Source organism: Erpetoichthys calabaricus, chromosome 6, assembly GCF_900747795.2.
Source record: "Erpetoichthys calabaricus chromosome 6, fErpCal1.3, whole genome shotgun sequence".
Taxonomy (NCBI): Eukaryota; Metazoa; Chordata; class Cladistia; order Polypteriformes; family Polypteridae; genus Erpetoichthys; species Erpetoichthys calabaricus.
The window spans coordinates 69,179,586-69,195,298 of NC_041399.2; the positions used below are offsets into that span (position 1 = coordinate 69,179,586).

Sequence of the window (15,713 nt, forward strand, 5' to 3'; positions counted from 1 at the left end):
CTTTAAAATTTTTATACATCAATCCGTATGATGCTGATGACCTACCATACATCATTTTTTGATAAACGATTCTAAAATGAAATGTGTTTTTACTAAACTAGAGAAAGACAGTATTTCCTGATCCCCGTTTTGAATCATGATTTGAAGTGTCATGGTTTAAGCCTTGTTTTCAGTTCATGGAGTAAAATGAATGGCCAGCCTGTCCCCTAACTGCAGTGTTGATTCTTGGAATTGGAATTCTTCCACCACCGCAATACTAGACCAGTTGCGCCAAAAGTCTGCTCTTTTCTATGAAAGCGGCTGCATCATTTAATGCTATAGTTGTTTGAAATCTCCCACATAAAAGGCTGCTTTTCACTCTTAAAAGATGGACAAACATGGCAGTTTCCCTTTAAGCATCTTGATTGTTTGTTTCATGTCAAAGTGGTGTTTGCTTCCTGTCTTTGGCCATTCAGATTGTAAAGACCCAGCTGAGACTGTAGTGTAGGCTTTCTTAATACTAGGTCATATACAGGCCAGCGGTGGCACTCGTTCCTCCAGCTCTTGCATTAACTGAGTATGTCATTATTTGGCAGACTCTGCAACAGCAACCTTGATCTCCAGTATCTGCATACATTTTCTTGTTGTATTTTGTTTTTTTTATGATAATTTTTTTTTTTCAATTAAGAAGTGATAACATTGGGAAAAAAATAAGAGGAGGAGGAGAGGTTGAGAATAATCTGAAACTCCTGCCTCTCTCCACTTCCCACCATCCAATGGACTTTTGCTTACTCATTATGTATTTGTGAACAATAAGAGTTAAACAGTAAAACAAAGTGAAAGGCAAACAACAGCACGAATGTATTCCTTAGAAATCAAAGTTTGAAGATTTTGGTATATATTTGACAAATAGTGCAGCCAGAAAAATGTCACATAGACGATAGGTACCATGAATATCTAAGGTTTTAGTTAATGTTTTGTTCTAAACTGAATTAACAAGCTGAACTTTATCTGAAGGAGGATTGCTCATAATTTTGGTAATTGTAACAAATACGCATTATATACCTTTGATGTAGCTAATTTATTAATGGGGTTTATCTGTTATAAAACTCTCAATGTCAGGAAAGTAAAAGAGGAACTTGGCTTCAGTGTATTTTCCATGGCATTATTTGTCTTTATAGATGGGGACTTTTTGGCAAATGTGGCATTTTGCTCTACTTAGAAGTTTTTGCTGTCTTATGAAATGTTCACAAACATCTGTTTGAATGATTTCACAGTAAAGCAGTATTGACATGTAGCATTGAAACTGAATTTTGTTAAAGTTCTTGCAGTATGCACACTTTTACATTTGTTCTCATTGTTCTTGAAACTAATTGAAACAATATTTGAACAGCTTTTAAATTGTTAATAAAGTTTTGATGAACCGAACCAGTTAAATTACCAACAGCAAGTAACAATTGCCACCTGGTTATAGCTATTTTTTAATTTCATATTACTCATAATTTTAAATGTCATTGACTAGGGTTTAGAGGGAAATATGAAATTGTACAAGATATTCCAATAATAAGAGGCACTTCTTTAAAATATGTAGGTTTAATAAAATAAGCAAATGTTCAAGGTGGTTTAAGGAACGAGTGCTTATTTGTAACTTTGTATTCTCTATCGCTCTACTCATCTCGATTGTTTTCTGACACCACTAGATGTCACCATTGTACACACAGGAAACAAAGTTGTTACTGTATTCTCCATTTCCCGTCTGCTTTCTAGTCCACCACTGGAGGGCAGTCTTCTCTTGTCAAAAGTCTTTAAACAGCTTCAGTCAAAGCTTTATGTTATGGCAGCATATATTTACACTCCTCATATGCACCTTGACATTTAAAGAATACCTTCATTTCAAATGGTAAGTTGTGGTAAAATGTGTTTGTTATTTCCAAATACAGGTGAACAGAATGGCAATCGCAATCCAGGGGGCCTACAGATTGGGGATTTGGTGAACATTGACTTAGATTTAGAAATTGTTCAGTCTCTTCAGCATGGACATGGCGGGTGGACTGATGGAATGTTTGAGACCTTAACTACCACCGGCACAGTATGTGGTATTGATGAAGATCATGACATTGTAGTACAGTATCCCAGTGGCAATCGGTACGTTAATGAGATGATTGACTCTTTTCCTTTGCAGTGTTTTCAGAGCAGTAAAAACCATATGAAACAACCAGATTGATTTATTGGGCGATCAGCTTTCTTATTTATGGAATGTGGAACGAATGAAACAAGAACAAGCAACCAAAAAAAAACTTAATGTTGTCTGTTCTTTCCAAAATTTTAAATTGTATGTTTTTGATGATCTTATTTTAGAATTTTCTTGTCTTATATGAAATCAACTAGAAAAGGAGATGTGCATATATAGGATGAATATGGAAATCCGTCTGTAGCTTCTTCTATGTAATATTTATGGTATTTTTATTTATTTATTTATTTATTTTTTTTTACAAATTTCCTTGACTTTCCCTATGTCATATGCAACTTATTTTATTCCCGAGTTTCTGCTGGTTACATTTGTGATACATAAGGTATCTTAATCTCTTAAGTGAGCAGTGTGTATGAGGTTTGTGGCCAGGTATGTGTTGATTTGTTTTTCTCTCCATGTCATTAATAATCCCTGTTCTTTCTTTTGTGCTCAATATAGGTGGACATTCAACCCTGCTGTCCTGACCAAGGCAAATGTGGTAAGGAGTGGTGATGCTGCAGCAGGTGCAGAAGGAGGAGTCTCGCAGTTTTCTGTTGGTGACCTGGTTCAGATTTGTTATGACACTGAGAGAATTAAGCTTTTACAGAGAGGGCATGGAGAATGGGCAGAAGCCATGCTACCAGTAAGTGTTTGTGTCCTACATATTGACATATACTGAATAGAAGATTATTTCAACTTGGACATTTTTTTTTCAATTTAATTAAATAAGCAGATCATATGAAAATGATTGATTAAAGCATTCTGATAAATGAATTTAATATGGTTGTATTGTTGACTTTATATATATTTAGTGAGTAATACTGAAACAACCTATCTGTAGACCTTTCTCTAATTTTTAATTGTCTGCTCTAGATTAACCTAACACATACTTGTACAAGTCTAGAAATGCTTATTTTTCTATTTAATTTCTACACAGAACAGTATCATTTACAGAAATATGGTAATATAGATTATCATGACAAAGTAGTGGTAACCAGTACCTCATAGCTCTAGGAGACTAGGTTTGAATCTTGACCAAGTTGGGACCAGTAGGTAAATTGCACATTCTCCCAATTTCCATGTCTATTTCTCTGTGGTTTTTCTTGCACGTTGTTAACGTGTTCAAGTTTGACTTACTGTCAACTCTTCACTGATAACATACTTAATGTGTCCTGCAGTGGACTGGCGCTGTTTCCGAACTTGCTACCTGTCTTTGAGCCTGATGCTGTCAAGATGTGCTATGGCATACCATGATCCTGAATTTTATTTAGTGGCTATGATGATTGAATGAATGAATAAATGGTGTATTTTAGGTAAATGTTTTTTTTTACTTTGCACTATGAGCCATTCTTAGTTGGAATAATGTATACAGGTATGCTAGAACAATGCTAAAATATTTTTTTCATAAGTAGCTGTGATTAAAAAGGTATCAACTCAACTAGGGAAAACCTGTGCAGAAGTACTTTTGTGGGAGTTAAGCTTTACAGTATGTTGGTTGGCTAAATGAAATAGCAATGTAAATGTTAAATTCAAATGTTTGTTTTCTCTCAACTTTATAAATAATTAAAGAAAGCCTGTGAGATATGCTGTGTGCTGCTATGTGAAAGCTTTTCTCTTATTTCTTTATTCCATTAGGTGCTTCAGCACTTGATACATGTAGACAGTTCATTGACACCAGCTAGAACATGAGATCACAGTATATATAAAACCATTTATTTAACATGCAATCATTATTAACAGTGCTAGTATTTTTATTATAAGACACTAGTTATTTATACTTTCATATTGGAAGCCCTGTTGCTAAAATGCACCTAATTTGCCACATGTGTAAAATCACGTGAAGTTACAATCCAAGGTGATTTGTCTTTTACTTGCTTTTTGCATTTAATTACATTTTGTGATATAGACAGACAATCTTCAGCCTACAATATGAGTTATAAATGACCTTGATATGACAGTGACTTATCTTAATAGGAAGCAGAGCTGTGGTGTTCTTTGGTGATCATATTACAGAATAATATATCATGCCTCATAAATCAATGGACATTGGCTCACAGCCCCTGCTTATAGGTGTTTTGCAGTGTGTAGTATCTTAGACATCTGTGTGATGGTGCAAGGAAGGGAATGTGCTGACTCTGCAGTTTACTTGTTGCTACCTAGATGTTTTCTATCTCTGCATCAAAACAATTTACCAGAAAAATCAATGCCATAAAACAGATTCTTTAGCTAGCATCTTGTGTTTACCACTAAGTTGTTTTCATTATTACAGTATACTTGATCAAGCAATGTATTACCAAAAAATATTTTCTCTAGTATTAATGAATTCAAGCCACAATTTCCTGTAATGTAGTGAGTTTTAATGAAATGCTATTAACACATACCAAGTAAAAATCCTTTTCACAAGGGAACGTCTCCTTCATTAATTTTATGTGTGAGCATTGTCATGAAAAGTCACAAAGGTGCCTGCAACTTCTAATGTTGTTATAAGTGGGCGAACCATTGTTGTGAAATTCATTTAATATTTCAGATGTCTAAAGATCTGGCTTAGCTAAGACTATTAAATATATTTTCAATTTAATTTCACACATGGCAGATCATTTCCATATTCCTAATGCATATTTGTTTTTTACAAATAGAATTGATGGTATCGCTGGGGAAGTTACAAAACACAAGCATATTAAGAGATAAATCATCTATACCATTTAGCAATCCCCAAAAAAAGATTTCACCTGGGTCATAGTTTTGGGTCATCCTTTTATTGTGCATTATAAACTTCTCTCTCCATCTGTGGTCATCTGTTCTTTACTAGGTACTGCACATTTAAGGTTAATCCGTTATCATACATGTTTGCCAGGATGCAAATATTGTAGGTGGTCTTTTCAAGTATATCTTAAAGTCTCCTCTTCTTTCAAAATGCTCCACCGCTGTCCTCAAATTCTGTAACCTGTTATTGATCCTTTGAAACAGAGCAGGAGTCTTGTGGAATCCAGGACACCCAGAAGTGAGTTAAACCAGTGGTGTTTGGGAAAACTGTGTAGGCCTAGGGCTTTCCCATTAGTGATACTTGGCCATAGTCTTTACAGAGTGTAAGAAAAGTTGTAATTTTTCCTATAGGTGATCTATTTTGAGCATGTCAGATGCATCAACCTGAGACTTTTATTCAGCTATCTGAATACTGCAGGTATTACAATAGAACTTGTTTTACTAGATAAAGACTCAATAACCCATAATCTTTAATTGTCCAAATATCCACTATAAGAGCTCGCGCAAGTGTCCCAGAAATGCAATACAGATGTGCAAGTGTTTGTCCTTGCTTCTTGTTCTCCCCGTACATATACAAAAATTATACATAAGTACTCAGATCTTTTTTTGTATACAAATTAAGCCATTCCATGTTTACAAAGCCATCTCAGATTTATCTTTTTCCATCGGTTGACACACAGAGAACAGCAGATTTATTTCAAGATGGATGTAGTGTGTTTTTCAGGCCCTTGAGGAAACTGTAATAAGTCTCCCCCCCCAACCCCAACCCCCCTTCACATTTTTGAGATGTAATAGTATAATGCTGTAAAGTATCAGTAAATCTCAAAAAGTCATTGCATTAATTTGCTATCTTTTAGATGGTCGGTGGGGGTTTCTAGTTCATTGTCTCTTGTATCAGTTCACCTTGTATTATCTCACAGACTCTTGGAAAAGTTGGACGAGTCCAGCAGATTTATTCTGACAATGACTTGAAGGTGGAGGTTTGTGGAACATCCTGGACGTACAATCCTGCAGCTGTTACTAAGGTGGCCCCAGCTGGTTCTGCTGTAACAAATGCATCAGGAGGTATGTTTTTATCTATGCTTCAATCCAATCACGCACTGTAGAGATAGATAATTTTAACAGAATGATCAAATTTCTTATGCTGTGATAGTCTCACTGTACTGAAGTTTCCTTTTTATAAGAATTCAGATACTTTGAACATCGAGGTGCAGCTGGGTTCTATCTATCGATCTATCGATTGATCGCAGGGGTGTCCAACTCCGGTCCTGGAGGGCCGCAGTGGGTACAGGTTTTCCTTCTAACCATCTCCTTAGTGATCAGTTTTTGCTGCTAATTAACTTCTTATGCCTTTGTTTTAATTGATGTGACTCAGACCCCTTAGTTGTTTCTTTGTCCTTAATTAGCAGCCAAACAATAATGAGACACAAAACAAGCAGCCACATGACCAGTTCCCCTGTGCCCATCACACAATAGCTGAAAATAAAGAAGGGTGAAGGTCTCCGTAAAACAGACAATCAACAGTTTTGGAAAAGTCTGCTGTGGCAGAATGAGAGTAGCAACAAGCCATGGAATTAAATGACGGGTTCAATTAATAACAAGAATCAGCATCTCATTAAGAAACTGGTTGGAGTGAAATTGGTTGGAGTTTGAATCCCCAGTTTAATTGATAATCTGTTGGCTTGTTTCACGTCTAATTTCTGTTTGGCTGTCATTTAATGAAGAAAAGAATCAATTCAGGGGACTGAATCCTTAAAACAGGGCTAAAGAAAAGAAGTTAATTGGCAGTGAAAACTGGTCACTTGTTATGAAAAAGGTTAGAATGAAAACCTGCAGCCACTGCGGCCCTCCAGGCCTGGAGTTGGACACCTGTGATCTGTTGTATAGTGCATTTGTCTGTCTGTCTGTCTGTCTGTGTATAATGTATATATGTATGGATTAATAGGTGGGATTCGAAAGGTGTTGGTCACAAAGTCTTAATTATTTCAGGGTTCCTCTTTTTAAGCCTGCATATGCTGGGTTCAAGTCCAAGTGTCGATTAATGGTGTTTTCATTAGAGAGCCAACGTTCCACCAGCTCTCTGGCACTCTTAGTATTTGCCCTGAATTTTACTTTCACAGTGTCCCAGTTAAACGTGTGTCCGGTGAAACTTGTATGTATGTAAATCAGAGACCGTAGGTCTTTTCTTTCTGATATCAGACCTTTGCTTCCATAGATAAATCTGTCTGTCTGGTATACAAATCCACATCGTTGTACCAATATCGCACACCATCTTCATGACCATGGACTATGTCCCCACCCTTTTTTTTGCCTGTGTTCATTTTGTTTTTTTCCCTTTTTTTTCTCCAGTTTGAGTGACTGTGCCACCTGGTGGCTCAGACCAAGTGAAACACCAGAACAGACTGAAGCCAAACTAGCTTAAAATTGCTCATCCATGCAAACTATGTGTGTGTATTTATATTCCCCTTACAGGTCCAAAGTACAGTAATAGAATTTAAAGATTAAAAAAACAGAAGAACCAGTGTGATTCTGAATGAAATATATTTCCTGAAGTTTAACATGCTAGCTGGAAAAAAAGAAAAAATGAAGACCAATTATATGATGAAAGCATTTATATTTTGCTAAAAGTTTTTTTTTATGCCAGTACAAGTGATATTGATTAAAAAATATTTAGCAATGCAATGATAATCTTTCTCTGAATACAATAACCTGTTTGATAATCATCTGAACACTAAGTAGCAGGAATGAATAAAATAAAAGGAGCTCTCTTATTCATAGATTCATGTAGTCATCTTGCATATAACACCATTTTTTATGGTGCTACTGAATAGACATATTTTCTGACCATGTAAAATGCTTTTTATTTCATTTCCAAAACATTGCAAGTCCATATAATTTAAAAAATCATTTACTCTTTGTATTTTTTAATAATTGTCACGGATTTTGCATCCTTGTTTCCACAGAGCGTCTTTCTCAGCTACTAAAGAAGCTATTTGAAACACAAGAATCTGGAGATATAAATGAAGAGCTGGTAAAGGCAGCTGCCAATGGTGATCTTGCCAAAGTTGAAGACTTACTAAAGAGACCTGATGTTGATGTAAGTGTTATAAGCTTTTGTATCCCTATTGTCCCTAATCTAACCCAAATGGGTGTTTATCAACGAATAATGAAAAAGATCATTGTAATGCTGCACATTTTTTCCTTTTTGTATATCTTATCAGCTCGATGGTTGCCTGTAGCTATATCTCAGCTGTTCTGAAAAGCTTGTGCCACTTTCTGGAACACCATTCCCACCCACCTGGTGTTTCCTATATAGGCAGTACATACAGTAGCTTGTATGCATATGTTTTATACTTTGCACTGCCTCTAATACTCTAGCAGTATGTCAGTGAAAAACATACTACTGCCCTGAGGAATATTTTAATATGGAGTTATCTCAGTGTGAAAAACATCAAAAGCTCTTCAGAAGGACAAAGTTACTTGTTTGTAAAGACATCTTTTTCCCATCTGCCCAGCAATTATGTTGGTTTTCTGAAATAGCTGGAGCTGATTCTAGGAAGTATATGTTTATGTAAAACCATAAACTTGTATTTTCTGGGCAACTATAAATTGCAAGAAACGTCTTCAAATCTGAATAAATCTGTCCAAGCAGGTATAGTAGCTAAAAGAGATAAACAAAACCAACAGTTTATAAATACCTTACTAGCATGCTGGGCTTCAATGGGTGCCTCATAAGACGTATCCTACAAACGTAGCCTTCTTTTTTTTTAATTGCATGATTGTGGATTTCTAATGACTTTGGCAAACCCCATTGTCCATTCATGGAATTTCATGTCATTTGAATACAAAAATGTTGTGGGCAAAGGTCATTGTGGTTGTTGCATGGGAATTCTGAAAGTTTAAAAGTTTTTTATGAAGTAAAGGACCATCTGGAGGTGGTTTTTATTTTTGTAAACTAGGAGGCTCTGCCCCCTGCTTGCTTCGCTTGCCCACCCCCGGGTTTGGTTTACCGGATGCACAATTTAAAGAGATTGTTATTTTCATGGGAATTGTTACATATGCATTATTTTCACTTTTACTTTTAAACTTTTGTAAAAACAATACTTGTCCTTTATTTCCGGCCCTGGGCGTGGTTACATCTCTTTCTCACAGGACGTATAACGCTGCTCACATTGTGAAGGGGGTGTGGCTGAATGCACGCTAAGCAGAAGCGGTCAGATCATCTTCTGGCTTTCTGCTTCTGGCAACCTGTGTGTTTTGCTTGTCGCTTGTCGTCGTTTTAAGAGCTGGGAGCACATGAAGCATGTCTGCCAAAAGCAATCCAACAACTGCTAGGTTAGATGTCCATGGACTTGTTGTAAATGATGTCTCACTGCCTTGTCTCATGTGATGCTGTAAAAACAATACTTGTCTTTTATTTCCGGCCCCAGGCGTGGTTACATCTCTTTCTCGCAGGACGTATAACGCTGCTCACATTGTGGGGCGGTAGGCGGGGGATTTGCGGCTGAATGCATGCTAAGGAGATGCCATTGGATCAACTGCTGTCTTTCTGCTGCTGTTGCGCTGCCCGTCGATCTTTTTAAAGAAGCGGTCCTTTTGCCACTTTGCGTCTCTGCCGCTCGTGTTGTGTTGGGGGGTGGGGTTAGGGTGACTGAACGCACGCTAAGGAGATGCGGTCGGGTCATTTGCTAGGTTTCTGCTGCTGGCGAGCTATGTGTTTTGCTTGTCGTTGGTTGTTGTTTTAAGAGCTGGGAGCAAGTTAAAGTGTCTCTCGCGGGACTTCAAATTGTCTTCCGAGAAGATCACGTCTCGTCTCCCTCCCAAAGATTTTTTTTCATAATAGAGAGATACAGTCTCTATGATTCAGTTGTAAGTATAAATGTTTTTACCTCAATAGATCTATGGGTAGAAATACTACTTTTTTTCTTGCCAGTAGGTCAAGAATGTGAACATTTTTCTGAGTCCCTTGTGTCTTTGAATTTTTATTCCAGCTAATTTCTTATTCACTTTTTCTTTTTATTTAATCAAATGTTTTTCTATGAACAATCAATAGAAAAAAAGTGAATAGACACAATACATTGAAAAATAGGAGCTAAGTTCTATTTTATTTAGATGAATTTAAAAGATTACAGCATATATGTATTTGTGTCTATGTATTTAGCTGACAGCTTTATTCAAGGTGACTCAAGTTTTGCATACATTACAATCGTTTATAGATTTGCTTTATTTTTTCTTTTAATTTGGAGAGCTGTCAAGTTAAGTGAGTTGCTCAGTGTCACACAGCAAGACAGTAGTAGGAACTGAGATGACTGCCTTACAGTCTAGCGCCTTAGCCACTATGCCATACTGCTTTCTGTTATATTACATTATAGTATCATGTGTTATTCATTTATCATTTCTGCTGTTAGTTGGCTGAATTATTTCAGTTTTGTTGGTGGTGTTGATCTACTGTTGACCCATAAGAGAGACAACAGATAATAATAATGATTCATGGGTTACAATTGTTCACCATTTGCATTTCACAAATTCCTTCAAACATTTACTAACTTCTGAAATTGCTCTAAATTGGCGGCATTGTGCATATTGCTAATGTCTAGTAAACCTTAACAATGAGAGATCATGCAGCTTTTTTATTATTATTATTTGTAAAAAATCATTTCTAATTTTCTATACAGTGGCATATTTCAGAGCTGTGACTCTGGTATAACACGTTTATTATTTCTTTTGGAAAATGTTTCTTAGGTGAACGGCCAGTGTGCTGGACATACTGCTATGCAGGCAGCAAGCCAAAATGGCCATGTGGATGTTCTGAAACTGCTGCTGAAACATAATGTGGACCTGGAAGCTGAGGTATGTGTCTGCTCTTCACAGCATTTTAATTAATGACACCTTTGACAGGATGAGTTGTTAAAAAAGACAACTTGCTAATATGCATTATTTGAGTGGTGTACTTACAGGCTCTTTAGTTTCCTACAGTAAGCCACAGGCAGCCACTTTTCACTGACCCTTGTAATTTTTTTAAATATTTACTTTGTTTCAAAATTGAGTGATCTGTTGTGTTATATTATTATTTTCATTGAAAATGTTCCTGTTTTCCAGGGTAGTTTTTGGTCTATAATATAGCCAAAAAAATAATTTGTTAGGGATAGCAAATAAATCCTGCAAATCAGTATGCAGAAAAATGTAAATATTTTGTGACTAGTGTATTTATATGGATAGTTCCAATTGATAGTTGCTTTCAGAGGACCTTTGTAGTCGCTTCACTTTTGGACCTTAAACATCTCTTTGGGATCACTACGTGAATATCTGTAAATCCATCCAAGGTTAACAGTGATAATGGTGGAATTTGTATATCAAAATAAACTGCATCATAGTGTATTTCCTAGATGGCCACTGTTTTTCACAGGTTTGTACCTTTAACGGTTCTGCTTTCTTAATGTCTATGACAACAAAGACAAATATAACCAAAAAACTGAAGGCAGAATTAGTTTGCTGAAAGAGTGAAACTGTGCCCATTTATTCCAAATGCTCGTATAAATTCACTGATTAATCCATTTATAGTATTGATAGGAAAATGACATTTTCTTGTTTTTTATGGAAATAAAGATTAGGAAAAAGGCTTGTAATATGCCTGAAAAAAGTAGCTTCCTTGCTAAACAAAATTGATGTTAATCAATATAGTGCTCTGTACTAGGAAGTACTGACATATCACCAGTGGCATAGCTAGGGGGGTGCAAGGGGGGGACATCTGTCCCCGGACGCAGCATCCAGGGGGCGCCAAATTTTCCTTCCCCATTGCATTTTAGCAAACAGGAGGGGGGCGCGAAATCTTCAGTTGTCCCCGGACGCTGAAAACCCTAGCTATGCCTCTGCATATCACAACTCGTTTTGGGCAAATAGAAAAATGACTTTTTTCCCCATTTCTACATCTTTGAACCAAAGAATAGAAAGTAAACACATTTTTAAAGCATTTGATTTATTTGATTTTTTTTTTTTAACTAAGAACTGACATTTTATGGACAGTATTTTAAATTCTGTAATGCTTTGCTTTAAATTGCGTGTTTTGCAGTAGTTTATATATTTGCAATATATAACAGGCTGCTTTACTTAAAATAAATATGAATATTTTATTGAGTCCAGCCCAATGCACATTTCATAAAAAGTATTTAGTATTCATTCAGATTCTGAGCAGAATAGATTTTGTAGAAGCGGAGTGGTGGCTCTGAGGCTAGGGATCTGCACTGGCAATCGGAAGGTTGCCGGTTCGAATCCCGTAAATGCCAATAGGAACTCTGCTCTGTTCGGCCCTTGAGCAAGGCCCCTAACCTGCAATTGCTGAGCACTTTGAGTAGAGAGAAAAGCGCTATATAAATGCAAAGAATTATTATTATTAATTAGAATATAAATCAGTAACAACTTGCAGGAAAAGCTCACTAACAATTTAATTGCAGTTAAATGGTGACATCTTGATGAATATTAGATAGATATTTACTGTTACGTGTTCATGATCGACTCACTGACTGACAACTTTGAAAAAGAGGGCTGTTACTAATGGATCAATCATGTGACTCTGAAGCCCAGAAAAATACCACCTCCCTGGATTGGTCATTTAACCTTGAAAACAAGTGGAGAAAACTGATGATGTTTTTAATTTATGAGTGATCTTCAAGCGGGCTGCTGTGCCAGTTGTAGAATAGTGCAGAGGGTTGTATGTTGACTGCAAGTCAGCCATTTCATTGATATGGTCCTGCTTAGATCTTTTTTTTATCTTGATTGTATTTGTTTCACATACAAAATTGTATATATACAGAAGAGTTATTATCATCCCTATGGGATATCAGAAATCAAAAATTAATTTATAATTATAGAGAAAAATTTGTCTCCAGTGTTTAAAAAATGCAAGTTATTCACAGAATTCAGTCTGCATATCTATCAGTTTCTTATGAGTTAAAATGTACATCTCAAATTATTTTATAGTTTGGAAGCACAGTAACAGCTTTTAGTTTCCTTTGAATTTTCCATTTCCGTTTTCTGTATTACTTCTCACATCATCAATGTCCTTTAAGAAATCTGAACCCATTAGCATTTCTGTTTATTCTCCTTTGTTCTTTATTAGTTCTTATGTCTGACTTGCTCCTGTGCAATAATTTAACTGGTAGTTTAAAATTACCACTCCGGGTAATAGGGAAGTCATAAGTATTCTGTAATTTTTCTCGTCCTATCTGTAATTTCATGATAACTGTGTTATCCATGCCACAAGAAAATGGAAATTACAGGACAATGCAAGACTTAATTAAATACTAGTATTAAATATGTGCAACATATTTTACCTTATCATCCTTATTTCTGTTTTCTGTTAGTGAGCATTCTGTGACATGCCTGTTCTTAGAAATTTGCATGCAAATTCAATACTGTTTTTTCTTAAATCGTATTTCATAATATTTGAAATTTAAAAGAGTATTTATGCTAGTTTTACATTAAAAAAACAATAATGTAATTTAATGTGTTTAATCTTTTGCTAGTGTTGCGAGTGCTGTATGTAGAGATGCTTCTCTCTGCTTCTCCAGTTTCCTGATAGTTGTATGTTCTAACCTTCTTTAGTGTGTGGAAATCATTTAACAATGTTTATTAATTTTTTAATCGACTATGTCTCACATCTAGAATTCCTGTCACAATCTATTTTCTGTTTACAATTTACAAACTTCATTAAAATAAGCCTGTTTAATTTCTGTTACCTCCCATCAATAGCTATCTTTCCTGTAACAAACTTCTTTTATTTATAATTACCATAATTATACATCGATGTCTGTCTTTTAGCTAATAGTAAGGTGAATATTAGTAGTAATACTAGATCTTTCAGCTAGTTAGAATCTAGACAATGTCAGGCTCAAGTTCACATATCAAACAATGAATTCAGTCATTCTTAACATACACTTCTCATCGGTCTGTGAAAAGCACAGTGCAGTTCATCATAGAATTGTAGATCACACACATAGCTTTCAAGATTTAAATGATTCAAAGTATATCCAAATTGGACACCGACTTTGAGTAATGTCCTCAGGCCCAGCCTGGCTGGATTGTACGTTTAGATAAATAATTAGCAGAACATGGAGCAGAGTTTTTATAATGAAAATGAATGCTGGATTAATAAATTGTTGTGCCTTTTAAGACCGCGAGGAGTGTCTGATTTACGACTTTACTGCCACCTTTGGTTCATAATAGAACTAAATACATGTTCATGTTTTGGCATTTTGAAAGTCTCTCTTCTGGATCAACTGTTGGTCTCTAGGGCTGTTTTTATTTTTTACTGTACCATTTTTCCATACTCAAATTATGGTGGAAAATGGCATGGTCTCTGTTAGCTTCTTTGTGGTTAGATAGTGGAAAAATTGATTGGTGTCAGAACTGAGTTAAAAGAATAGTTTTTTCTATCTGTCTGAGAACTCACAATGCCTTTGCATTTTCACCGGTTAAAGCAAACGGCTCTTTCGAATGATGCAGATTTAAACGTTTTTAAAGACGTCAAATGATTAATTTTCTGTTTGCCCCTAAGGCTGCCTATAATCTTTGAAACAGGTAATATTAATATTTGTAAGAATTGCTGTGAAATTAAAACAGAGACTCTGGTGGCTATGAATGGTAATTTCATCTTTTCGTTCTTGATACAGTCTTGGCAAAGTTACTGTTTACGTTGTTTGGCTCGATTAAAGTGTATAATCTCTCTAGATGCCTACCCTTTTTACCTAAGTTTACCAAAATGTGTTAGCTTTGTATGTCTTTGTATTCCTAGAGTGAATATTTAGTGGAAACCCCTTTTTCAGAGATGTTTTTCCACTTCCCTTATGACCAAATTGTTTAGGCTCCGTCAATGTGGCAGTGACATCGTCTCTAGACTGCGGTGTACAATTTTTGTCACAGGCTGCCACCTTCACATCTTACTATGAGGATTGTGCTAACATGATGATAGTCATTTATTACGCAAACTTTATTAATCTTCACCTGTGTAAGCATGGCATCCAATTGTCCACTAAAGAGTTTTGTTGGAGAACCTGTGTTGCATATCATACTGTATATTTCCTGACCTTCATCTTACCACTCTCCTGTACAGTGTGTTGTTAAAGCTAAACACTTATTTTACTCACTATTACTTGCAGTTCATTCTTAGTAATTTTAGGCCTTGTGTAGTGGTAAACCATTTAGAATAGAATAGAATGCCTTTTATTGTCACTATACACATGTACAATGAGATTAAAAGCAGCTCCTTCGGTGCAAACATATATGTAGAACACAACAAGTAAATAAACAAATGGTGCAAAAAGCTGCAAAGAAATTGCAAAAAAGTTCTGTGATGCTATATACATATGGAAAGAATAATAACTACAGTATTGCACTATTAGGTTATTGCACATAATTTAAATATTGCACAATAATGATGACGATGTGCAGTGAGTAGTGGATGTTGGACTCTGAGAGTAATGATATTGTACAGTATACAGATTAATAAAGTCTATCTATCTATCTATCTATCTATCTATCTATCTATCTATCTATCTATCTATCTATCTATCGCATAGTTATTATCAGTACCATTTAGATATTGGATATTGCACAGTTGATGGATAGAAGGAAGTCCAGGGGTTGGGGGGTTAGACTGTGTAGTCAGTGCATGTGTGAGTTTAGAATGGTTATGGCTTTTGGGAAAAAAGTGTTCTTGAGTCTGTTTGTCCTTGTTGTGATGCAC

At 35.7% G+C, this 15,713-nt stretch overlaps 1 protein-coding gene and 1 long non-coding RNA gene across 3 annotated transcripts in view; one reads left to right on the forward strand and one right to left on the reverse strand.

Annotated features, from left to right (window-relative positions):
- mib1 (MIB E3 ubiquitin protein ligase 1) overlaps window positions 1-15,713 on the forward strand; it is a 208,644-nt gene that overhangs the window by 58,476 nt on the left and 134,455 nt on the right. For both annotated transcript variants that reach the window (XM_051928915.1, XM_028803666.2), the window contains exons 6-10: window positions 1,920-2,124; window positions 2,669-2,852; window positions 5,893-6,037; window positions 7,936-8,069; window positions 10,715-10,822. In XM_051928915.1, the coding sequence (XP_051784875.1) occupies window positions 1,920-2,124; window positions 2,669-2,852; window positions 5,893-6,037; window positions 7,936-8,069; window positions 10,715-10,822 (776 nt within the window). The remainder of the gene's footprint in view (window positions 1-1,919; window positions 2,125-2,668; window positions 2,853-5,892; window positions 6,038-7,935; window positions 8,070-10,714; window positions 10,823-15,713) is intronic.
- Window positions 1-15,713, reverse strand: part of LOC127528381 (uncharacterized) — a 38,348-nt gene that overhangs the window by 5,016 nt on the left and 17,619 nt on the right. The window lies entirely within an intron of this gene.